This window comes from Hesperophylax consimilis, chromosome 8, assembly GCF_061612785.1.
Source record: "Hesperophylax consimilis isolate HC1 chromosome 8, BYU_Hcon_1.0, whole genome shotgun sequence".
Taxonomy (NCBI): domain Eukaryota; kingdom Metazoa; phylum Arthropoda; class Insecta; order Trichoptera; family Limnephilidae; genus Hesperophylax; species Hesperophylax consimilis.
In genome coordinates, this window is record NC_142843.1 from 4,903,228 (window position 1) to 4,929,928 (window position 26,701).

Sequence of the window (26,701 nt, forward strand, 5' to 3'; positions counted from 1 at the left end):
TGGACAATTATAGCTATAGAGTTAAGATTTTTTAATTTACTAATAATTGCTAATAATGTAACCATAAATAAACTACTCACTAGATCGATAACTCCCGGGTTTTTATATGAAATAAATTGGTCCACTATTTAACCACAGATATGCTAAAATTTAGAAAATTTCTTATCGACTCCCTGGATTTTCGTGGTACTACCTTAAAACACAGTATATATATTTTAATGTATGTGTATTTATTTTATATAGCTTACCGCAGCTGCAGGCGTTAACTGTAATAGTAATCATTTATTTACACACTGCGTTTATTATTTACTGAAGAGTCCAAAGGAAGGGCATTTGATTACTACCTACAGACGTGTGCAGATTATTAGATTCAAATGTTTATTTTTTTTTTTTATATTTCAAACTTTAATGGCATATATTTACTTTGATCACATGAATGTCTAGTATTTGGTGAACTTTCCTTTGTTCGTAAGAAGCAATTTAATCCTAATCACCAAATTTTTACAGGTGTTTTTTTGTATTCTTTGGTTGTGATTAATTACCCGCCTTAGAACAGACTTTGTCTAGTGAGGCGGATAAAGAAAAATTTGAAATTAAAACAGAATAAAAATAAAATAAACGCCCGGGTTTTCCGAAACTGAAACTAAAACTTATGCCATACTTGAATGAGTGGTTATCTTTTTTTTTCAACTCTCCCAATCGACCATAGATTTTCGACAAGCTTTCGAATTTTGCATATCTTGAAGAAATTTTTGGAAGAATTTGGCATTGTGGCAGCCTCCATGGTCGATGGGTAAGGCTCTCGACTGGCAATCTTGAGTGTGTGAAAGTAAATTTTATTTGATTATTATTTCACGATTAATCATCAAAATAATATAAGCTATATTTGCAGCATTTTCCAGAGTGGAAGATACTCTCAGTATCGCTTTTGTAAGACCACCGTTCAGTATTGTAACGTTGTCTCAAATGGCTTTAGCCGTGTTTGGTGACCAATTCTGAATAGCCAAGTACTTCCCCACCTTCCTCTTCTCTGTCTCATTCCCTCCCCCACTACTTTCAGCCGCACAACATACCCCGATTGGAGATGCCACAGTCTCTCTCTTGTGCGGTATTCACATTAAAAAAAGGGAGCCTTGTCTTACATGAATGTTCCATCACTATTTGGAAACTGTGGTTGCCATATTAAAAAATAAAGACTAAACATAACTCTAATAAATATATATATTTTTTAAAACAAAGATAAACATTCCCGGGTTACGAATAACCTGACAATATTAAAAAATCTTCTACTACCACCACAGTAAGCAGACAATGTTGCTTGTGTCGTGACGGAATTAATAAATTAATTAACAGGTACAAAAATTACCTTATAAATTTGTGTTTGCGTCTAATAATCTGCCCAAGTCTGTATACAAATACTTCAAATAATTACTGCTTCAGGTCAAAGTTTCTACTATTTATGTATAGTTTATTTATGTTCTATCCGCATAATATTATTAATTGTATTCAATACAATCACATGCAGCTTTAATGGTAATCCTACCACAATGCTGGTGATATTAACGTTGAGCGTTTATCTCATTACTTAGTTCATGATAAAGCAATATCTGATAAAAAGAAAGACTTAATCAAGGAATTCAATGAATGTATTTAACTGTTGATTTGGAATCTGTCTTATCAATCATAAACTTGACACCGAATCATATGACAGTTACTTTAAACAATTTGTGGAGTGAATTAATTTGAAAATTGTATAAATTAACTTGATAGTGCGTTTAAAATTTAGAAATAATGTGATTTATATTTTAATTCTTGAAATATTTAATCAATGCTCTAAGATTATTGAAAGTGATTAAATATTTTCATCAAGATTCCATATTATTGTGAAAGTTTTCTTCAAGTGTTAATAACGTGATCAACAGTTAACGATAAATAATTGTTAGTACAAATAACGAGTGCCATTTAACTATTCATTTTTATCCATCAGATTTGGCTAAAATTATTTTATTTTTATAGTTGGGATTAAGATGCCAAGTTTATTCCTTAGTGATCATGGACTTAAGGTCCACTAATTGATAAAAATAACTCAGTGTAAATTTTTTCCTTTTATTCTGCAGCATGACATGTAGTCGTTTTTGCTTTTATTTAGCAAAAATTGTTTATTTAACATGTGAGTAATTTGTAGTTACATTTTCATCTATTTCGAAAACATTTCATATTTGTGATTTTAACCTTGACACACCTAAAAATAAATGGCAAATGTGGATTATTGATACATTGCCAATAATTATATTGTGCATATTATATGTATTTAGGGTAAATATACAGAAAATAGATACACGGTTAATACGCAATTTTAATCAACAAAACCACTGATAAAAATAAGAATTGAGTATTCAAGTTTTAAAAGTGGAAAATAAAGTATTTTAGTAGCTATTTAGTAAAAACCGGATACTTTGACTTCTTTTCTTCACTCCATGTTTAAACATAATAATTTTAAATTGTTTATTTTTTAACCCAAACTGACAACCTAAGAACCTATTTAAGGCTCATAGTTTCATATTTTGGTTTAAATAAGAGAAGGAAAAAAACTAACCTTAAAATTTTGATATCAAGTAAAAATCGGTTTTAAATTTTAACAAAACTGAAATACTTACTTCTAATTAATATCTAACTACTCCAAAGTACTTTTAAAACAAAATGTGCATATTAATTTTTACTGTGTTTTTACCGTATTTAGTAAATTCTTATATTTATTTTTATGTGTTATGATGCAGTAGTGTAAATGGAAATGACACAAGAATGCCTTATATAGGTTATAGGTAACTCAAAATTTAACCCCTTTTCCTTCGCGTCTTAATAAATAAAATGAATAATTGCTAATTACATCGCATACAAGTGTGTCGAAATAGTGTTCATTTTAAAACAAGCAAAATTGAAATATTTATGTGGATTGCATACTTAAAAATGCAGCTTCTGTTGTTCAAATAATTCCATTAAATTCAGTAGTAACTTCCTTGCCATAATTTATTTAGATAATTTTGACATTTAAAACTCATGAGTTGTGAGGTGTCTGCCAATAGAGTCTACTAAAACTCTAGTAAATATTTTTGCCGTCCATGTCTCCACGCAGGATTACTGCACTACTTTATGCGCTGGTCTGCATAATGTACATTTGAAAAGACTACGAGGGATGTTCAATATGGTAGTTTGACTACTTTACGTTGCTTTCAGATATGTATTGTAAAATAACTCCTCCTCTAATGGTACGTTTACATTTGCAAACTGAGCCACGAATTATGGGAAAGGAACGAAGCAACCGCAAGCCCCGTTTTGGGCCATTTGCGGTTGCTTCGTTCCTTTCCCGTAAGTTGAGGTTCAGTTCGACAGTTCGGCTCGCTTATGTATACGTAGCATAAGTGATTGCTTAGTTTGGCTTCAAGACTCGGAAAGCGTTTAGTTTAAATTGGCCTTATGGTGTACATATAATATATTAAAGGGGCCAATCTTACCCAAAATACAACTTAAACTTGAGTTGGCCAAGGCTGATATGTCTAATAGATTGGTTGAGCATAGTGGGATAAATGTTACAAAAGTTGGTAACAGAGAATTAGGTCCATGTTGTTGGAATGAACTGGGATTAAAGGCTTATAAAATACAACACTTACATATTCAGAAAAAGCTTTAATAACCATTACGAGAAATGGCCTTGATCTGGTTTGATTTCTAAACCGTGCTATAGAAATTATCCCATAATTATGTTAAATTATATCTTTACCGTAAATGCGGTTTTTGCTGCTATTTGTTATCATACAGGGTGTATCGGCACGTACCCGACAAACTTTAACCAGCTATTCCTTAGCATATTTGGAGTAAAAAATCTTATGTGCACTTTGCTGTCCGGTAACGTTTTTTTTTAATAAAAAATTAATTATTCATATTTTCACCACATGTCACCACTGTTTTATCCTTTGTCAAAGTTTGAAAACCCATCTGGCAAATATTTTATTCGAATTCCGTTGAATAATGCACGTGTGTACCTATATTGGCGCACACTTACAATCACAACGAAATGGCACGGCACCATTCGTCTCATTTTTAACTATTATTATTTAGTGTGTGCGAAAGAGCGAAGACGCTTTTTGACATACTTGCTTATAACAGCTGTTGAACACCAAACGCAATGCCAATGACAGTGATGTAGTGTGGAAATTTTAAATTTTTTTGTTTTTAATTGAAAAAAAAATGCTACCGGACAGCAAAGTGCCCATAACATTTTTTACTCCAAATGTGCTAAGGAATAGCTGGTTAAAGTTTGTCGGGTTAGTGCCGATACACCCTGTATATTTAATACAAAAATTTACGTAGAACGGATTAACTGTATGCGTATTTGAAATTCTAGCAATATCTTTGGACTTATAATGTGTTGAGAAATAAATTAAATATTTCAACCGTTGTACCTTTGAATTGAGAAGTAAATGATATTAGCACTTCAAATGCAGTAATAAGTTTTATGATAATTTTTATGATGATTTTAAGATAAGTTTTATGTCGTTATATATGTATAAGCATTCTTAACATAGCAATTCTTACAATACGAGTTGTGGCGCAAAACCAACTCCTGAATTTTTTTACATCTGGAGATAATTGTGAAAAACTGTTTGGAACATCTTGAATATAAAAAGAATTTTCATTTTATGAAATAATAGACTAACTTAGACAAACATATTTATATAATATTTTCTTATGTACATATTTAAAACACTTTGGGAATATATCAAAACCAGCAATAATTTCATGGGCGAGTTTTGCAGCTCCATGACACATATTGAATTATAAATATAGGATACTCATATAGAATTTTCCCATGACTATATATTGGAAAAAAAACTTTATGTCAATTTTTTTTTTTGGATTAATAACTTTTAATTGAGAAATAAATTAACCGTCAATCTTTGTAGCTTTGAATTGAGAATTAAATCAACTGTCAATCTTTGTAGCTTTGAATTGAGAATTAAATCAACTGTCAATCTTTGTAGCTTTGAATTGAGAATTAAATCAACTGTCAATCTTTGTAGCTTTGAATTGAGAATTAAATCAACTGTCAATCTTTGTAGTTTTGAATTGAGAATTAAATCAACTGTCAATCTTTGTAGCTTTGAATTGAGAATTAAATCAACTGTCAATCTTTGTAGCTTTGAATTGAGACATAAGTTAACCATTAATGTTAACCAGGTTGCTGTGGATGTTGCTCTGCGCTGCGACCACGCTACAAGCGTCTGGTGGACAACATCTTCCCGGTGAACCCTCACGATGGGCTGGTCAAGTCCAACATGGAGAAGCTCACCTTCTACTCGCTGTCCAGCCCCGAGAAACTGGACCGCATCGGCGAATACCTCTTCCAGAAGGCCAGCCGGGATATCTACAGGAAAAGAAATGGGTGAGTTATGATTGTTTATTTTATAAAGGCTAAATATATCATCCATCTAATGATTGCGAATTATTTATAGAGGCAAACGAGCGATTCCAGTTCTACTTAGGAACAAGAAATTGTCCTTAATTTTAAAATGAATGACTTTTTCGTTAACGAGTTCCAGTATTTTTTATTTTTTTTTACAACTCTATTTAAAATAATTTTGGGTTAGTTTGTATTTTTCAAAGCCCTCCACAACAATCGAAATCTGTTGGGGTACATGTGATGTCATACATTCCTCGGTTTTGTCGGTTAACAATAAGGTCAATCCCATTCGGGTCTGTATGAAAACAAAAATCCCAATTTGAATATTTAGCAGGATTTCCAAAAAACATTATTTTTTTTAAATAATTTTTAAAACTTGGCACAAAATTGTTTGCATTCTTAACGCACGCGGCCGGCCAACCCATGAGGTAGCGGTTTAAGTGCTGTCAGAACCCGCCGACCAATCACGGTTTTAATCGTTTTTAAGTGACGATTAATCAATTATACTTGTAATTATATTTAATAAAACTGTAATTATATATTCAGAATCAGCATTTGTTGATTTATATGAATTTATGTTTTTTAAGCCATAATATTTTTCACTCAAGTTTCATATTCCAATTCTCTCGGATGACAGTGAAAAAGTCGTTAATTTTAAGGTTAAGGACAATTCCTTATCCTTAAGTAGAACCAGAATCGCCCCTCTCGTGTAACCTAATTGTAATTTATTAACGGATGTATTTTTTATGACGTGTGATACACCTCACATTATCGAAACACTTTATTTTATTTATGGTGTATTTCACCATCCTTTCGATAGTATCCGTAGAAAACTTGGCTAACTTATCCAAAATAATATATAGCCACTATTCATGCGTTCAAGTACCGAATAGTAAATTCGAACATAAATAAATAAATTGTTAAATCGAAAATAGTATGAATAGTGCTTATCGAAAGGACCGTGAAATACCCCCTTATTATAATGAAACGAACTTTAGGGCTTTCGGCTTGTAAGTAATTAATAAACATATGAGTAAACACCATCGTTTCACTTAATTTTAACAAGCAATTACATAATTAATCTTACACCATATTCGTTTAAATTTTACGTGCACAAGTAAATTTTATTTGATTAATTTCGGTTATTTCACAAATTACTCATTTAAAATAATATAAAGTACATTTGCGGCACGTTTCAGAGTGGGATGATCTCAGTATCGCCCTGGTGTAAGACCACCATTCAGAATTGAAACATTGCTTGAAATGGCTTTGGCCATGTTTGGTGATTAGATCTGAATAGCCAAGTACTTTTCCACCTTCCTCTTCCCCATCTCCTTCCCCTCCCTACTACATTCAGCCTCACAACATACCCCAATTGGGTATGCAATAGTATCACTGGCTCCAGACGGTTGGGAGCAGTTGGGACTCTTGTGCAGTTTCACACATTAAAAATAAATCATTCTCTCTAATTCTGGATTATTCTCACAGCTTGGTTATCATCGCCATGGAAGCTATCGACCAACTCCTGGTGGCCTGTCACGCGCAATCCCTCAACTTGTTCGTTGAGAGTTTTCTGAAGATGGTGCAGAAACTACTTGAATCTACGGATCCACAGCTGCAGATACTGGCAACACAGAGCGTATGTAATCTCCTTTTCATTTCATAGCCCCACTGGCTCTGGGCAGTTGACACTCTTGCGCGTAAAACATTAAAAGAAAATGTCACCACAGAAGGGGTTGATGATTGAAAGATTTGCCAGCCGTGGGAAGGTTGAATTTGTAACACTTTAGTTCTAGAATATTCTGCATATGTCACTAATGCGAGTCGCAAGAGGCTAGTATTTCAAGCCAGGACAGCAAGATATTACTAGTAACTGTAGATACATGTAAACGGAACTAGCTTTGTTTTTTAACCTGGTAAGCTAACGAGGAAGCCAGTAGGCTAGCATCTAGCTAGCAGCCAGGATAGTTTAATAGGGTGGGGTTCTATTATTTCATAGTAGCGCCCACCACCACCAAGGTTACTTCCATCTTGGCTTTGGGTTTAGCTTCGTGTGACCGGCGAAAACTAGTGTGCTGCGTTATTCCCTAAGGATGTGTTGTTACTTAAGTCACTGCGATGGTACTGGCTTAAAATTTCATAGAATTGTGTACACCGCTCTAGCTTGTGCCAAGCCAATAGAGTAAGACAGGATCTTGCCAGTATAGGATGCCGGCATAGTAGCTTGCTATCCTGGCTTGAAATACTAGCCTCGTGTGGCTCGAACATTAGCGTTTAACATCATGCAATTTAAAAATTATGTAATAAAACTAATGACATGTTACTAATCTGTATGATTACATAAGCGTCATCTGAAAACACTCTGTAATCTGAACTTTTGACTGGAATAACTTTATCAGTACACAATAATATTCTACTTGCATGTACAAAGGTACATGGTAATTTTCTTTCATATTATTTGTTGTTCGGATAACGATTCATTCATATGACTCACTTTTTTTCTAGATATTTTATACTTTTTTTGGTTTATCGTCTTTCTCATTAAGTGATTCATTCTTATTTCAAGTGTTGCTGGACCTGTTTAATGTAAACTTATGTGTTTCAGTTTGTGCGGTTTGCGAACATCGAGGAGGACACCCCATCCTATCATCGCCGATATGATTTCTTTGTGTCCAAATTCTCGGCAATGTGTCACAGCAACCACGCTGACAAGGTCACTAGGGATAGCCTTCGACTCGCTGGCATCAAGGGTCTTCAGGTAATCAATACAAACAAACCTTCTCAATGTTCATTATTCATGTATGTGCTATAATTAATATTTTAACCTCTCAGACATAGAATTTTATTTATTATGTGTCCCTTTGAGAACTGTCAGAACGTGATAATTTTTGTGTTATTTACGAGTTTTACTAAGAGCTTCATAACTCACGTTTTGGGAAACGTAGCCTCATTCTAAAAAATGTTTTGGAAAGATTATGAAATCCACTATCGCATTGTGTTGTTATACGTAAATATTTGCGTTTCTAAATATACATTTTATGAAAACGTCAAAAATATGTAAAAATCGCTTACCATTATTTCAAAGCCTTGAAAAATGTACTTTTTTCTGAGTAGTATAAAGAAATAACACTTTATATATTGAAGAAATATATTTAAAAACTATTAGTCACCTCAAAATATTAACCGTCCAAACTAAAATATTTTTAATAAATTATTAACGAACATCTTGACAGTTTCAATCGGCTTAGATAATGCACCTCTATGTTCCATAATATTCTTGAATACAGACGCGTAGCGTTATTCATTATCGATACTCTGTTTTTTAAATCATGGGAATCCGTATACTAGTGATGGAAATAAATCAATTTTTGTAAAATCTCGCGCGTTTACGTGAAAAGACGTTCTAATGTCTTGACCGCTATTATCATATTTACGTCTTTTGAAGTTCTAATGTTCTGAGTGGTTAAATCTGTCATGCTAGGCATAAAGACTACAAGTAAAAAAAAACAAGTTTTCAGAAGAGCGATTTCAAATTTATAAACTGTGATTACTTTTATTGGGTGATTAAGTAACAAATGTCTATTTTAAATACCACATGAAGATATTGTCCCAGATATTGAAAAAAATAAATGATTTAAAATTTCAATATAGGTATAAAAATACACAAGAGTTATAGAAAATTATACTAAAATATAGGAAACATAAAATAAAAACATGTAACACAAAAATAGTTAATCTGCCAATATCCTCCAAATCAACTATCTAGTATAAATAAAAATGTAAATGTTTGTTGGTTCAAAATCTTAAATCTCCGAAATTTCTTCATCGATTGCTTTCAAATTTTGACACAATGTTGCATTTGAATATGCGTGTTTTTACATAACAATATTATATAGATGTCAACAGCGCAATCTGTTGGACAAACAAGCTTTTTTTTTTAAATATCTGTTGGACGTAAAAGCAACACGCGATATTGTTTCTCTATCTGCACAGACGATAGAGCCACAGTGACGTGTGGCGGGGTACAGCTAGTTTACATATATAATCATTATGTTTTGAAAATAATGTCCCCAAGATGGACCGTGACCGTGGATTTCGAATGTTGCAAAATTTTCTGTAGCCCAGAATTGGAGAGATTGTTGAAAATGGAAGATTGGGAAATTCACTCAGAGAGAAATGTTTCCCGGACTACTGGTCTCTCCGAGGGCCTGCGCAGTCACCAGATTTGAGCATTTATGATTTCTTTTTTGGGGATATCTGAAGGAAAGGTGTTTAAATGTCGCCCTCGCACAGTAGCTAAGGGAGCGAATCGATCTCAACGCCGTACCCCGCGATGTGTGTGGACGAGCTATACAAAGTTGAGAAATCGTCTCCAACAGTGTGTCGCTGCTAACGGACGCAATCTTGAGGATATTATTTTCAAAACTTAATGATTATATATATAAATGTAATTTCCTGCTAACTTAGAAAATAATATTTTTTTAATGTATATACCTGATATACCCCCATTACTTGTTTGTAACTCCTCTAAAACTGATTAATCGGTTCTGACACACCCTGTGTTATGATATGTAGTAAAGGAAATAAATTTATCAATTGTTTTTTTTTGTTTGTTATTTTCAGGGTGTCGTAAGAAAGACAGTGTCAGATGACCTCGTAGAGAACATTTGGGAGGCTCAGCATATGGAGAAAATTGTTCCATCTCTTCTGTACAACATGCAGGTTCGTTCTCCCGATTACCATCACGCAATTTTCAAGTAGGGTTAGGCAGACAGGTTGAAATGCCAAATGTCTTAAATGCACCCCATGCTTCCCTTTGGATTCACACATATCATACCCATTCTCCTACACTGGATATAACCCGACTTAAGTATTTGATTTTCTCAATGTTTCCATGTCTTTCTGGGTCATCTCTGACTTTTTCTTCCATCCACTTGTTCATCATATATGTATTCTCCTGACACTCTTCTCTTTGTTAATCTACTCTTACGTCCCAATCATCAAATGCATTAATTGATTATTTTTTGTTAAAATGTGAAGAATATCAATTAATCCTTAAATTAAATGTCTATTGCTTTCAAATGAGTATGATGTTAATAATACATAATTGCCTGAAACCTTATTATAACATAAGCATTGTTACACAAAGCTCTTATGAAAACTTTGGTGTTATTTTAGAAAGGTCAAAAATATTAACTGTTTACATGAGAAGCCTTTTATCTTCTTTAAATTACTTTGTGGATTATGTATTAACAATTGAAAACTGATAACATGTTTACGGATGAGTATAGTCTTATTATTATTACATGCTTTACAATGTAACGTCACCGGCCGCGTAATACAGGAGAGTGAAAAAACCAATTTTATAACAGTTAAATTTTATAGTAAAATAAAGGCAAGACTAGAGCTTTCAATCCCGGGAATCCCGGACCTTTGTTGACACCGTAATCCCAGTGCTGGCCTTGTCTTAATCCTGGTAATTCTTTGGTTTCACAACCTTGTTTCAACCATTGGAATATCTTTTTTTATCGGCAGCTTATCGTTTATAACACCTTTTTTTTTTAAGTCTCGAGATATTGGGATACAGGTTGTAGAGATTTTAAAGTAGGTTAAATATATTGCTTAGAAGTAAGGAAAGTTTTATTGAAGCCTGAATAAAATTCAGTATTTAGCCTTGTGGCATCACTACACCGGGATTGTTCAGGCAGACAAGCTTTAACTTTCCTCTGTTTCGTAAATGCAATTTATCTGACAGTTTTAGATGTTATCAATAAGAAATATAAACCTAAATCCTCACCAGAAGATTTTTTTTTTTTTTTTTTATAGTCGGAGGCGGTTTGCTTACGTTCCCCGCGAGCACTTAGGCCATAGGCCCATTGTACTATCTCCCATTTTACCTCATTCCCTTGCCAGTAACCCGGTCCCTTTTATGAAGTTCACCAGGGCTGTCATTGGATATGTGGCGATGTCTTCTGGTTCCACACTGTGTCTTCCCAGGTATCTGAGCCTTATTCCCAGCAGAGCGGGGCATTGGCACCATAGGTGAATTGGAGTCTCTTCCTCCTCTTCACATTTCCTACAGATGTTGGTGTTTTCCACTCCCAACAGTTGCATGTGTCTCCTGAGATGGCAGTGTCCCGTTAATAGTCCTACCAGTTCCCTCACTTCACCAGAAGATGAAGATGAAGACAACAGACAGTTGCTGACATGTCGAAATCAATCGAAGACAAAATGTCTTTCTGTTTCGGAATCAGACATTGAAATTGTAGATGAAGTCAATTTAAATCTGTTTACCCCAGGGGTAGGCAGAGAGGACGGACCGCCAAACATCTAGATTTTGACACATACTCCCTCCCTCATTTACATTTATACATCGTTTCATACATATTCTTCTGTTATTCTGACCTTTAACATGGCCCGACTCAAGTATTTGGTTTACTAGATCGTTCGTTTTCCTGTGGTATCCCTAACTTCTATTTTTTCACTCTCCTGTAAAATTAAAAAAAAAAATTGCATTAGGGGTATCATGCACCCAGCGACGATTGTTCTGATTTGACAAAATATAAAGTAAATTACTTGAAATTGGTATGTTTATAATTCTTTTTCAGAACTGCCAGTACGAGAAAGCGAGCGAAGGTGGCGTCACTGTAGTGGAGAGTGGAGAGGGCAGCCAGGACAGCACCCCACCGGCCCTGGCTGAGGCCTGTCTGCGAGAGCTGGTCGGCAGGGCTAGCTTTGGTCATATCAAGAGCGTGCTCCGACCTGTGCTCAAGTAACAAAACAAATTCATCCCCACTTTAAATTTGGTCCTCCTGCTGAAACTCCATTGTAATCTATATTTTATTGGAAAGGGGAAGAGGTTACAATGAATCTATTAGTAATTGCCTGTAATATAATAATTGTTACTTACTTATATACAGGCGGTTTATTTCAGATCTTATATTTTTGCTCACCTTAACCCCTAGAGCAATTTTGAGAGATATTTCTCCCAGACGTCAAAACACCTGTAGAGTTTTTTGGAATATATTTCTCCATTATCTCATTTTGTATTGCGGTGAGATACGATTTAAACCGTGTTAGACAGCGAGAACGCCAAGCTTTATATTTGCATTTAAAAGTTAACAATAGCCGCTCCTGAAAAATTTTAAAAAATTCTGCGAAACAGTATTAAATATTTCGACAAGGTTTTAAAATTTTTCGATAAATATTTTATTTAAAACGAAAGTGACAATAACTTTCTCTATTTAAATATGTTTTTTTAGTTTCACGTAATGTGATAATTTTCGACTTTAAAAACTATAACTATGTTTGCATTCAAAATTTTAATATTTTTAATTGCTTATGTCGTTAACTGTATTTTATTTTTAAATTCGTTCGAAACAGCGAATTTATCTGGAATCGAAAGTAATGCGAAAATATTTCCCACGCAATCTGCATTTCGACAGTTCGCTTGAGAAATAATTGCAAAAAAAATACTTATTAATTTATTACCAATTGAAATATGTAGTTTTTGATTGTAAGATTGTGTATTTCTTTTACAGGCATTTTGATCTTCATAAGCTGTGGGTGCCTAATGATTTTGCCATCCATACTTTCCGCATAATCATGTTCTCAATTCAGGTAACATTAAGTTATTTTCACAACTTTGAAAATATTTACTACGGAAAATTAAAATCAGTTTAATTCTCTAATTAACATGTATTAAACATGTAAATGTGCAATCTTATCTTGATACAGGTGTATAAAAACAAATACAGTAATGTGAAGCTAAATTTGAAAAATCTTAAACATTAAGCCCGTTGTTTATTTTATTTATTCTTCATTATAAGCACCCTCTAAACTGCCAGCAGGTCAATTTCACAACATTAATTGTAACACTAAAGCACACATATAACTAGAAGCCATAATATTGAAAATAGATACAGAATAATATTTGAAGTACTACAATAAAAAGGCACAAAATACATAGACAGATAGATATAATGGGCATACACACACTCAAAATTTCATAGACAGATAGATATAACACGATCAACATACTCGTAGGCATACACACACTCAAAATACATAGACGGATAGATATAACACGATCAACATACTCGTAGGCATACACACTCAAAATACATAGACGGATAGATATAACACGATCAACATACTCGTAGGCATACACACTCAAAATACATAGACGGATAGATATAACACGATCAACATACTCGTAGGCATACACACTCAAAATACATAGACGGATAGATATAACACGATCAACATACTCATAGGTATAAAAAGCGCCCCTGAGGTGATATCTCACAAAAGCGGCGCTGTACAAATTATCCAATAAATAATAATAACAATAACACGTTCAACATACTCATAGGCATACACACACTTAAAAAACATAGACGGATAGATATAACACGTTCAACATACTCATAGGTATGAACACACTCAAAATACATAGACAGATAGATATAATAGAATCAACATACTCATAGGCACACTCAAAATACACACATGATGCACGTAAATAGAATGTAAGAAATTATATCTTTCAAGAAGTGAGTTCATAACAAACATGACTGTGTTATAATCAGATCAACCATCATATTTTATGTGTGTAACTTTTTTATCCAGGCTCAATACTCCTACACTGTGGTAGAAACCCTGATGACCCATCTGGACGATGACCGCAAGCCGTCGGAGCTGGTGGCCACCCTGAATGTGACCAACCGGCCGGGTGTCATGGGGCGCGACAGCACCAAGGTGCGCACAGCCGTGGCCGAGGTCCTGGCCAAGATCATCGCCATAGCGGCCGGCGAGAGCGTCGGACCCTCGGTGCTGGAGATCATCAACTGTCTGCTGACCCATCTGCGGGCTTCCGTGACACGCGATTCTGAAGTAAGATATTTTTACCTATGCCCAGAATGGCACTTTGTTGAAATGAGATTTTTAGTGCCATATTTAGTGTCCAGATTTGAATGGTTCTGTGTCTTTCTATCCATTCTCTTACCAACTCCTTCTCCCACTTCCTTCATCCTCACAACATTTCCCAAATTGGGAATACCATAATCCCTCTGGCAGGCTCTGGGACTCTTACGCGTGGTCAAATGAGTTAAGAATTAGCAATCTTCAAACTTGGACAGCTGTATAAAAATGGCCTTATTAATATACTATATAAACATGTTCATTGATGTATCATAAATGTTTATCAGTTGTGTAAAATTTAAAACACGTTTATTAGTAAGGGGAAAGTGCTTAAAGCGGCGGGTATGGGCACCAGCTGCGTGGCGGGCCGGATCGGTAGAGGGCGGTTGAGGGAGACTCTTTCGTCTTTCACCGCCAATGGAGGGGATGGATCAAACCTTTTTCTTTCCAAAATTTCCTCTCCTTCCTTTCCTTCAAAATACCCTTCACACAGCATCCCCAAAGATAGGCCCCGATGGAGATTGTTTTCCTCAGAGCCTCCTGTGTGGAGTTAATGAAATTTTTTTTTAAGTATTCCCATTGAGAGGTTGTCCATACGTCATTGATGAAAATCTTCCTTCTCATACGTCTTGTATGAAAATGACTAGAAGATGACTTCACATACAAACCTCTCAATCGTGCAAAATAGAATGGCCTATATTTTATAATTCAAAACACAAATAAATAAAGTAGCACATATCCATACTAGATATTTGCTGGTGACCGGGTATCTCATCAAAATGACAATTCAACACACCTACAAAAAGTGATATAAAGTCATGAAAAGTGATGAAACAAAAACTAGGTTACATAGGTTACATAGGTAACTATAGAACCTAGTTTTTGTTTCATCACTTTTAATTTTTCCCTTACTGTGCTAAAAAAATACACGCGTTCCGGTGCTGTGTAGTCAATACACATCTCAAAATAAGCGATTTAATATTGGAAAAGTATGAATATTCATAGCTAATCGATTATGTTTATTATATTTTATATCAAAAGTGATAATAATTGTAATTTAATTGCTGAAAACATGAAAAAACCATTGGCAGATGCTAAAGAAACGTGCAAGAGGTCCACATCTAACGACGGTTCGCGGCCAACTGGCTAGCAGCGCGGCTGGCGGCTGGCACAAACACAGCTGTGCGGTCGTAGGTATCGATGGTCTAAATCAAAAACTACAACTGCAGAAGTGTGGATGTCTCATGTTCCCGCATAGCGAATTAAAGCGGGACATCAATAGCGTGTCATTTCCTCGCACACTCTTCGCATATGAGTATCACACGGTTGATTGTATTGGTGTATTTGTTCCCGATTTTTAACAAAAAACTCTGATTTTTAATTGAATTTGAAAACTATGTAATATATTATTATTATTTTTTAATTCAGTGTATAAATGTATAACGGAGGAATACCTAAAATCTGAACCCAGAATTTATTATATTTATAGAGTTATTAAAGTTATTAAAAGCAATGTGTAGTAAATACATACCACAGATAAGGAAAGGATAATGACTATATCACTTTTTAAAGGTGTGTTGAATTTTCATTTTGATGAAATATCATGAAACCATATTTGGTACATACACCTTTTGATTAAAAAAATAATAATAATTTTTTTGGGTGTTTTGTCATCAAATCCAAGTTTAAGTTTTGTATGAAAAAATGCTGTGGAGCCGTCTTTGGGGATGCTGTGTGGGGGACCTTAAAGGAAGGAAAAAAATGAGGGGTGGGTAGGAATCTGGGGGTCAATGTGTCCAGGAGTGACTGACGTATGAATGCAAGGCGATGGGTTAAGTGGGAGTCCAGTTGGAGAGGTCAAAAGGTCTCCCTCAACCGGTCTCTCCTGATCTGACCTGCCATGCAGTAGGTGGGCAAATGCATCCGCCGCCAAGACCTAGACAAGTCTCACCCCGTGAACCTGGACACTCCTGCTAAGTCACCAAACGTAGAGAACCATTTGGGGTGACCTATGGAAGGGGTGTTGGTTATCCAATAAATGGTTAAATCATGTTTAGATGATATTTCTAACCATGACAGAAAGGGACACACAACGATTTCCATGAGACCATATTAGGCCTAGCGCGCACCACGATTGTATTTTTTGCGACACTATTTTAAAATCGTGCTATAATAAATCGCAAAAATAATACTGCGCGCATCGCGATGAAAAATTGCGAAGAATTGTTCATTCTCAACATGGATTTCGTACAAATTGCTTGTATTGTTTTGCTTCTTCGGGAGAGGAGGAATAAAAGAACACATAAATACTGGACTCATCCTTTTACAGCAGAAAGATATGTTAAAGGTTTCTTTTATCTGAAATACAATGATCTTCGACAATATCCAAAAAAATTCTTTGGCTATTATAGAATGACGATTCAGACATTTGACAAACTATTAAGAATTGTTGGACCTCAAATTGCATACAATAATACTAGATGGCGGAATGCAATCTCAGCTGAAGAAAGGTTGTCAGGTAGCGATTTTAAATCGCAGTGCGCGCGTGTCCATATAACTTCAAATGCTATAATTTTATTTTGCGACAATCGCGTCACGCGCTGTCGCGGAAAAATGTAACAAATCACAATTTTAAAATAGCAACTATTTATTTGTCGTATATGCGCGCACGTACTTACTAACTCATACGTTGCATTTCTGCGACAAAATTATCGTGGTACAGAAAATCGTGGTGCGCGCAAGGCCTTAGATGTTCCCAAAAATGAACAAATTAGCTTGAAGTTAAAGTAAATTTTTCGATTTGAATGGTTTTCTTCGTTTTGTTCAAGTAATTTTTCATAATTTGTTTTTCCAGAGTGAAACCGACGAAAAGCAATACCAAGAGGCTTTGATCAACGGCCTGGGAGAGTTTGCCAACCACCTTCCCGACTACCAGAAGATCGACATCATGATGTTCATCATGTCCAAGATCCCGTATCAGCCGGGCGGCGGTGGCAAGCAGCACAAGCCCAAGAAGGGGGACATTATGCTGCAGAGCATCCTGCTCAAGAGTTTGCTCAAGGTAACTTATCTTTCATTTTCTGATTTTACAAACAAAACCACTGACTAAATAAATGCATAGACAGTTGAAAATGGTCTAAATATCATCGACATGTTACAATATTTTACAAGAAATATTTCATATTAACTCTTTGCACGCGGCCGTATCAACTGTTGTTACGGCAAAAAGTCTATACTCACACGCGGCTGTATCAACAGTTGATACGGCAACTTTGACGGCCGATATTCCCGCTCTCTTTCGTCATAAATGTATTTCTTGCTCACTTGGACATTTGTAGAACTATCACGATGCTGACATCTACAAGAATTTCTCAAAAATAAAATTTTATTTCATAAAAAAAGATCGATAACCAAGTGCGCCTCTTCGCGCCTTTTAGTCCTTTAGTTTACATTTTTGTCAACGGATGGCGTTAGTACTAGTTTGTCATTCACAACTTTTCATAACTAAGAATGATAAGTGATCATGGTGTCCCACTTGTGTCTATCAATGCAGTGGCCTAAGTACACACACACCGAGAGTGGTTTATTTATGACGCCGAGTGAATGGCTGGACCACATTCAAAAGATACGGTACGTCTTTGTATGAAATTTTATGTTTTTGTTTTTATAAACATCTAAGAGTGTTGACACACGAGGATTTGTTTTCATATTGTGGAGAATAATCTGTTCTGTCTATATAGTCCAATAAATCATGCCAGAATGCTATAATTTGACATTTAATTGCGTGCATAGGTATTTGAAAATATGTACCGCGTACGGGTATAGATAAAACGGAGCATATTAACGCGTTCAAAAGGTTAATAATGGTTATTAATTTATACAATAAATAAAAATAAATTGAAGTCTTCCTTTCTTTTCCTGCTTAAAAATGGGTTTTTTCGCTCTCCTGTAAAATTTTAATTTTTTCAATTGGTATTACGTGCCCAGTGATGATAATTATAAATGGTGTTAGGAAACTATTGGTACAAGCGGGAAATTGAGAAATCTACACTACGTAGAGAACCCAAAAGTTGTAGGTTTGTAATTATTGAGCATTTTGATTTTTTTTTCTAATACTTTTGGGTTGAGAAACTATTGGAGCAGGGTCTACGCTTTAATGCATTTTAAAAGACAATAAACATCTGTTAATAACACGGTAGCAATTCATTTAAAAGACAAACAACATCTGATAGTAACATGGTAGCGATTGATTTAAAAGACAAACATCTGATAGTAACATGGTAGCGATTGATTTGAAAGACAATAAACATAGGTAGCGATTGATTCTTTTTTTTTATATTTGGCCTAAAAATTCCAACTTTGGACTCGTTTTACCAAATCAAAAAGAGTTGTACTGCAAAATCGACTTCAAATGTGATGTAGATTCATCAGTTTCCGCTTGTACCACGTATATGCGGCATAAAGGGATAATTTCTGCTGCTGCATATTATTGCGTATGCATAGAGAAAGCTTTAAAAAACCTTACAGTGACTCCCTCCTCCTGTTCCTTATGCGTAAGGATGAGGTATTCACCTAACTTTTAAGTTAAACCTTCCGACATTCATTCGTCCTGCAAACTTATTATGATGTAGTCTCTTTGGTGGTCGGCTGTCTACCATCCTTACTGAATAATATTCTAAGAAATTAAACTACCTGATAAACCCACAAAAATTATTCCAAATTATATATGTAAAAATATTTGTAAATATTTGACTAGGTCGGAAGCAAGTATAAGACAACTCAACTGAGTAAGGCCTTCCCAGTTTCATTCCTGGAGCCACTACTCCGTATGGCGGGAGCCCCAAGCCCCGAGACCAGAATCCTGGTGCAGAGAATCCTTCATCAGCTCATTGACAGGAGGAGCAATCTGGATAGATTAAGCATCATGAGGTATGAATTCAAACACATAACTTTACATATTGGGATTGATTGGAGACTTATAAAGATAATCTACAGAATTCAACATTTGAACTATGTATCTAATTTTGGTAAATATAAATGTAAATATACACGGGACACAGTTAATAGGCACATTTTATTTAAAAAAATACATTGTTAATAGATAACAATAAGAAAAACTATTTCCAGAAATTTTTAATAGTTATTTTGCGAAAATTAGAATTGATTGTTCCCTTGGCGGTCATTGTTATTGATGTGAAAGTTTTAACCCGAACTATGAAAATAACAAACTAGAACAGGTTCTTAGTTTCATATCAAAACATGGCGTGAAGAAATTATCCATATTTTGAACGAAATATCTATTAACTAATCAGGCAAATTTGTTCGGTTTTGGGAACAAACAGTTAATAATTATTTTACAAGCAATAATTATTCGCCTGAAACACTCATCCACATTGAAAAATCTCCTGATAAAAGATACATGACGCCAACGGGACTCGAACCCGTGTCCCTTCGATTTCCGGTCGACAGCTCTGACCACTGAGCTATGGCGGCTTATCTCTTACCCGCGAAATGATTCAATATATACTAGTGTTTCATTCAACAATTACTGCTTGTTACATTTTTTCACCTGAAAACAACCAACTTTATTTTATATGAGAAAGGCATTGTAAGTGCTAACTCTCTCACTAGATGGCGTCGAGACAAATTGTCTACATTTTTCGGTGAAATACTTGAACTTGTCAAATATTAATTATTATTTTTTTGGTAAACTAATGTTTTTAAGACAAGATTTTTTATGCATAGCACAAAGGGTAACAATTATTGCTTGTAAAATAATTGTTACCCTTTGTGCTATGCATAAAAAATCATGTCTTAAAAACATTAGTTTACCAAAAAAATAATAACAAACAGTTAATACCTGTAGAGTCAATTTGTTCACTTTTCGGAACAGCTCGTATGGTCTCATAGAATACATTGTGTCTCCCTCTCCGTCATAGTTAGAAATATGAACTAAACAGTTTTAGAAAGAGAAAACACCAAGCTTTATATCAGTTAACAAACCAGTTAGAATTTAATCACAGACTTATAGAAACGTACACTTCTATGAAACCAATGGTTCCGACTGCAATTAAAGAAAAAATTTGTGAATTTTCTACTAATTATTTTTTATATGAAACAACATAAAAGTGAGGTGGTAGTGATGTTGTCTAAAAAAATGTTTGTTCTTTATCAGTAATTGGTTTAGATGAAAAAATGTTAGGTGCTATTTATAAAACTTTATGTTTGATTCTAATAATAAAATTTGAAAGCCTATTTCAACACCTCTCAAAAACAGTTTTTAACTTTGGGATACTTTTAGAAATATCCCATTTATTTGAATTTAATTGAGAAGCAGAAATGCACACAAATTCTTCGACTTTCTGACAGAAATATAACAGTCAATAACCTGAGGGGTTAAAATGCAATATTTTCCATTTCCATTTTGCTGAAATAGCTGTCTCGTTGTTATCTAACTAATACAAGTGTTTTTTTTTAAATAAAATGTGCTTATTTACAGTGGTGGCTTGTACTCACAAAAATGGGTAGTGCGCATAAAATATTGCCAATCTATCCCCACCTACTGGATTAATCGGTATGCGAACTGTAAACTAAAGTGGCTCCATCTCACCCAAGAGTTTAAGAGGCTTTGGCGAGCGCCGTTCATGTTTCAGACAAATTTAAATACTGTGGTCGACATCCACGCTCTGCGCATATAGATAATTGATATTCCCGGTTGACGTTTCTCGATGAGCGATATGGAATTCGCTCGCACCACGTGACTTACGACACGTGATATAAAGAACAAAAATTCAAGCTGGTTGAATTTAACTTAATACTTTTATTAATTACTCTTATTTCCTTTGATTTTTGATGATATTATTATCGGTTGATAATTATTATTTTTAGACTGACCGAACTGCTTATTAACCGATTCCCCTTGAATCTGTATATTTACCGTAATTTTTACTGACACTAAGGATAGCAGTGATCTTTTGCTGATGTGTTGTTGAAAAGATTATGTAAAAACTAATTCTATTTTCAGCATACAAGTTGCAGAGTTGGATTTGAATCTGGAGAAATCATCAAGGCCTGATTTGATATTCATGAACAAACATGGACCGGCTATGTACTCCTCTCTCTATGAAGGTAAATTTCATTCAACTCATTTTTTAAATGTTTAAATTAATGCATTCTTTGATTTGAAAAAAAAAAATTGTGCCCTTCATTTTGTTTAAACTGGTTATCTCTTGTTGTTCAGGTCTGCAAATAGAAAACAATACAGCAGAGAACATTGAGGCCATCTACACAACGCTGGCACTTTTATCTGTTGAACTGGCTTCAGAAGAGACTGTTTGTGATATGCTGCAATTTGTTTTGGGGTAAGATTAAGCTAAAATATATACGTATATTATAAGCTCATCATATATAAATGTATTACGTAAAATATATATATATATATTTTTTACTTAGCATCTGACTGTTACTATTTTATTAATTAACTCTTTGCATGCGGCCGTATCAACTGTTGTTACGGCAAAAAGTCCATACTCACACGCGGCTGTATCAACAGTTGATACGGAAACTTTGAATGCCGATATTCCAGCGGTCTCTCGACATAAATTTATTTCCCGCTCGCTTGAACATTCATAGAACTATCGCGATGCTGACATCTACAAGAATTTCTCGAAAATAAAATTGTATTTTATTAAAAAACATCGATAATCAAGTGAACCTCTTTGCGCCTTCGAGTGCTATAGTTTACAATTTTGTCAACGGATGGCGTTAGACCAATTTTATTACTATATTAAGTGACATTAAATTTATTATATTAAGTGACATATCTAAATTCACACGTCTTGTGAATGGCGGGACCACATTCAAAAGATACGGTACGTCTTTGTATGAAATTTTATGTTTTTGTTTTTATAAACATCTAAGAGTGTTGACACACGAGGATTTGTTATCATATTGTGGAGAATAATCTGTTCTGTCTATATAGTCCAATAAATCATGCCAGAATGCTATAATTTGACATTTAATTGCGTGCATAGGTATTTGAAAATATGTACCGCGTACGGGTATAGATAAAACAGAGCAAATTAACGCGTTCAAAAGGTTAAATACATCTATTTGAATTTCATTTTTTTTTTTGGAAATGAATGAATTAACCCACTTCCCGACATCTGATCGAGTTGAAATTCGGTAGATAGACCCGTTGTCGATGACAATACATTGGTGGCACTCATGTACACACACCGTCGCTCTAGTTCGTTTTTATCCAATAGACCAAAACGTAAATCGGGAGAAATAGCGCTTCAAAGTTTTTTTTACAAAAAAACGCATATCCAATGAAATTAGCTCAATTCTGAGCTTACTAAAATGATTTAAAGTGATAGAAATTATTATTTTTAACCTTTTGAACGCGTTAATTTGCTCCGTTTTATCTATACCCGTACGCGGTACATATTTTCAAATACCTATGCACGCAATTAAATGTCAAATTATAGCATTCTGGCATTATTTATTGGACTATATAGACAGAACAGATTATTCTCCACAATATGAAAACAAATCCTCGTGTTTCAACACTCTTAGATGTTTATAAAAACAAAAACATAAAATTTCATACAAAGACGTACCGTATCTTTTGAATGTGGTCCCGCCATTCACTCGCCGTGTGTGTACTTAGGCCACTGCGTTGATAGACATAAGTGGGACACCATGATCACTTATCATTTTTAGTTCTGAAAACTTTTTCTCAAACTCTTTTCTAAACTCAACACTTAAAAATAACACATAAATTTTATATCACTTAATAAATATTGTTTTTTAAGCACTTTAGAGGAATCTCTGTCTGTCACATTTTTTTGGAACTATGGTAAACTTTAAAACAGGGTTCGATACATAAAGACACACCACATTCTTTACATACGTATCTCGTTAACTGCATTTTTTTATTTTTCAATCGGCATACACGACATCGTCTACGCGGTTTTTTTATTTTGCCAGTTGATGGAATCAATTCGGCCATATGCTTAGCGGCATATTTAGGCAAAACCCGAAACGGGTTGAGGTGGGCTGATGTATTAGGCTCTGGTATTTGAGAAATCTCTGGTTTATATTTCTCAACTAGTTGCATAATAACCGCCAATTGAAAATCTGCTAGAGATTTTTTTATACCTGTCACTTGGGTGTACAAAATAAATGAATTCAATAAATATAGGTCAAGTATGTGAAAAAATACTTTTTTATACCATTTTATGGTCTTCCTCATACAGGATAAACTGCTCAGCATCATGTCGCTTTTGTCAACAGCTCCCATAGATTTATTGTAATCAATGACACAGGCAGGCTTGCGAATGGGTTGTTTAGTTTGGTGATTTATTTTACTGGTTTCCTTAAATGAGTTATCGTGCAAGGTAGTTAGCATATGTACATCCCTTTTATCACACCATTTTAATGCTAAAAGGGGACCGCGGCTTTTTGACTCAAATTTGCCTTTTTTCAGTTTAATAAATTTTGGCATTTCCTTCCGGTTCTTTTTTACCGTCCCACAGGCATTTGTTTTTTTCGAATGCAAAAAATTGAATAAATTTGGACTTGAGTACCAATTGTCACACCATAAATTGTGCCCTTTGCCAAAATAATCAGTTAGGAGTGTAGTAACAACAGCGCCGGTTATTCCCAAGTTTTGTTCATCTGTAATTTCCGTGCCTTCTCCGCAGTAAATTATGAAATCTAGAATGTATCCAGTTTTCACATCACACAAAACAAACATTTTGATTCCAAAGCGATGTCGTTTTGATGGAATATATTGCTTAAAAATTAGCCTACCCTTGAAAACAATGATACTTTCATCTATACATAGGTCTTCATAAGGTATCACAGACTCCTTAAATAGTGTTCGGGTGTGATTTAAAACTAACCTTATTTTATAAAGACGATCTATAGGAAGCGAATTTGAGTCACAGAAATGTAAATTTTGCAACAACAATTGATATCGGTCTCTACTCATGATCTGGCCAAAAATAGGGGAACTTAGAAATATATTTGTACTCCAATACTCTTCAATAGTCAAATGTTCGTTTCTTGTCATAAGCATGGTTATTGCAAAAAATAGATACATTTCTTCAATACTTGTGTCCTTCCACTTATGAATTCGTGACTTCGCACCAAATTCCTTTGAAATGAGAAGAAAAGTATGGTAGTCGTTTGTTTCTCGAACAATTTCATTCATAATCGAGCGATTTAAAAAATGTTCAAAAAAATCACTTTCTGTTGAATTTTCGTTAAATTGTACAGAAACGCCGGATTGAAAATCATCAAATTCGTGTACTATTGGAATATGAGGTCCAGACACCCAGGAGTGTAGCACTTCTTCACTTACAGACTCATTCGCTTGAGTTTCTGTATCTGAAAGTTCCGAAGGTTCAAATTCATCTTCGGACATTTCATAATCAGAATCCAAAACGTTCAATATATTTTCAATTTCATCATCTTCCAAACTATGGGCCATTTTTTATCCGAAAAATCAAATGAATTAAAAAACTAAAAACTTGTGAACGTTTCCTAATAAATTTTGAAATAGTATATAAAACACGAAAATAACACGCACTTTAGTAATATATAACTAATACATATATATAACAAAATATATTTAAATTAATAAAGTATATAGTAAAGTCAATAACTCAGTTTTGTAACACAGTAAAATGTTAAAAAATACGCGCAATCGGCACAATATGGTCACTCGTGGATACAGTAAAATTGAATTTGCTAGACGAAACACAAGAAATCAAAAAAAAAATGATTTCTGAAGTGAACAAATTAATTTGAATTTTTCGTAATAATTCAATATTACAGCAGAACACAGAATGTTATCGGCGCAGATTCCACAGATCAACTCGGCGCGCGCAAGCGCAGATAACATACTAGTACTAACGCCATCCGTTGACAAAATTGTGAACTAAAGCACTCAAAGGCGCGAAGAGGCGCACTTGATTATGGATCTTTTTTTATGAAATACAATTTTATTTTTGAGAAATACTTGTAGATGTCAGCATCGTGATAGTTCTACGAATGTCCAAGCGAGCAAGAAATACATTAATGACGAAAGAGCGCTGTAATATCGGCCGTCAAAGTTTCCGTATCAACTGTTGATACGGCCGCGTGTGAGTATAGACTTTTTGCCGTAACAACAGTTGATACGGCCGCGTGCAAAAGATTAAGTAAAATTCGTTCCAGATGTTTAAAATTATGCAGAAAACACGTTTTAAATTTGGATGTAGGACAAAGTGTTGGATAAACACGCTCGGAATGTTGTTTAATTTTGGTGGACTTAAGACAAACTGCGTCTTGAAAACACATATTTAAAAAATTTTTTTTTACTTGTGTCGTATAAATGAATGCTTTCTGGGAACAACTGCATACTTAACTCAATTTCGCCAAAAATGGTCTGTTGGACAAAAACGAATTAGGGCGACGACACATGGACATACATTACAGCAGTTAATATATGAAATAAGATCCTACCCGATCGGCATTTGGCGAGGTTTGTAGAGTTGTAGACTCCAGTTCCTGGGCAGGAAGGTTAAAACCTCGGTCAAACCAAAAAAAAATTATTTTGTATTATAGTAAAAAAACTGTATTTTTTACAGGTTGATTTTTGAATTATTGCTAAATTTCACAACTCTTCTAATGATTTCTTGTACTTTTCAGAGTTCAACACTTGGCCCTGACAAACCCAGCACTATCTCGCTCAAGGCGTTACCAACTGCACGCTCTATCTGCAGCTCTGCTGGCTCTCATTCCACATACTCTTCAGCTGTCTGTTCTGGACGATTATGCTAAAAAGGTTGATAAAATTAATGTTGTCTCATCTTTCAAAATTTATAATCGGTAGAAAATGAAGGTGTGGTAAGATAACTTCTGTGCTCCTAATTGAAATACTAGTGTAAGTATTACAAATTTTTAATATTTCATTGCAGATTATCGAAGCCAGAATCAATGATGCTTCCCATCTCCTACCATCTCTCTCTGACGAATACGAGGATTGTGAATCTCCTTCGAAGATGCCATATTTGATGATTGACCAGGTAAACCTATATCCACCATAATTAATATAGACTAACTAACCAGATCCAGTGACTATTTCACCACCAATTAAGAAGTGTTGCTGGATAGATCTGGAGAGGGGGGAGGAGAAGGAGATATGCTAGAGGAAGATTGAGAGCATCTGACTATTAATTATATATTATTGAAGTGGTAACAAATCCAACAATGAAATCTGCGACTTGTTGCTTTATCATCATTATATATGTACAATTCATTAAAATTTCA

General features: G+C 34.5%; 1 protein-coding gene across 3 annotated transcripts in view; it reads left to right on the plus strand.

Annotated features, from left to right (window-relative positions):
- stmA (Protein EFR3 homolog stmA) overlaps nucleotides 1-26,701 on the plus strand; it is a 37,331-nt gene that overhangs the window by 5,727 nt on the left and 4,903 nt on the right. For all 3 annotated transcript variants that reach the window (XM_089634803.1, XM_089634804.1, XM_089634806.1), the window contains exons 2-14: nucleotides 5,236-5,440; nucleotides 6,947-7,097; nucleotides 8,064-8,216; nucleotides 10,082-10,180; nucleotides 12,067-12,230; nucleotides 13,000-13,078; nucleotides 14,090-14,353; nucleotides 17,235-17,441; nucleotides 19,137-19,309; nucleotides 21,405-21,508; nucleotides 21,621-21,741; nucleotides 26,081-26,216; nucleotides 26,350-26,457. In XM_089634803.1, coding sequence (XP_089490929.1) covers nucleotides 5,236-5,440; nucleotides 6,947-7,097; nucleotides 8,064-8,216; nucleotides 10,082-10,180; nucleotides 12,067-12,230; nucleotides 13,000-13,078; nucleotides 14,090-14,353; nucleotides 17,235-17,441; nucleotides 19,137-19,309; nucleotides 21,405-21,508; nucleotides 21,621-21,741; nucleotides 26,081-26,216; nucleotides 26,350-26,457 — 1,964 coding nt within the window. The remainder of the gene's footprint in view (nucleotides 1-5,235; nucleotides 5,441-6,946; nucleotides 7,098-8,063; nucleotides 8,217-10,081; nucleotides 10,181-12,066; nucleotides 12,231-12,999; nucleotides 13,079-14,089; nucleotides 14,354-17,234; nucleotides 17,442-19,136; nucleotides 19,310-21,404; nucleotides 21,509-21,620; nucleotides 21,742-26,080; nucleotides 26,217-26,349; nucleotides 26,458-26,701) is intronic.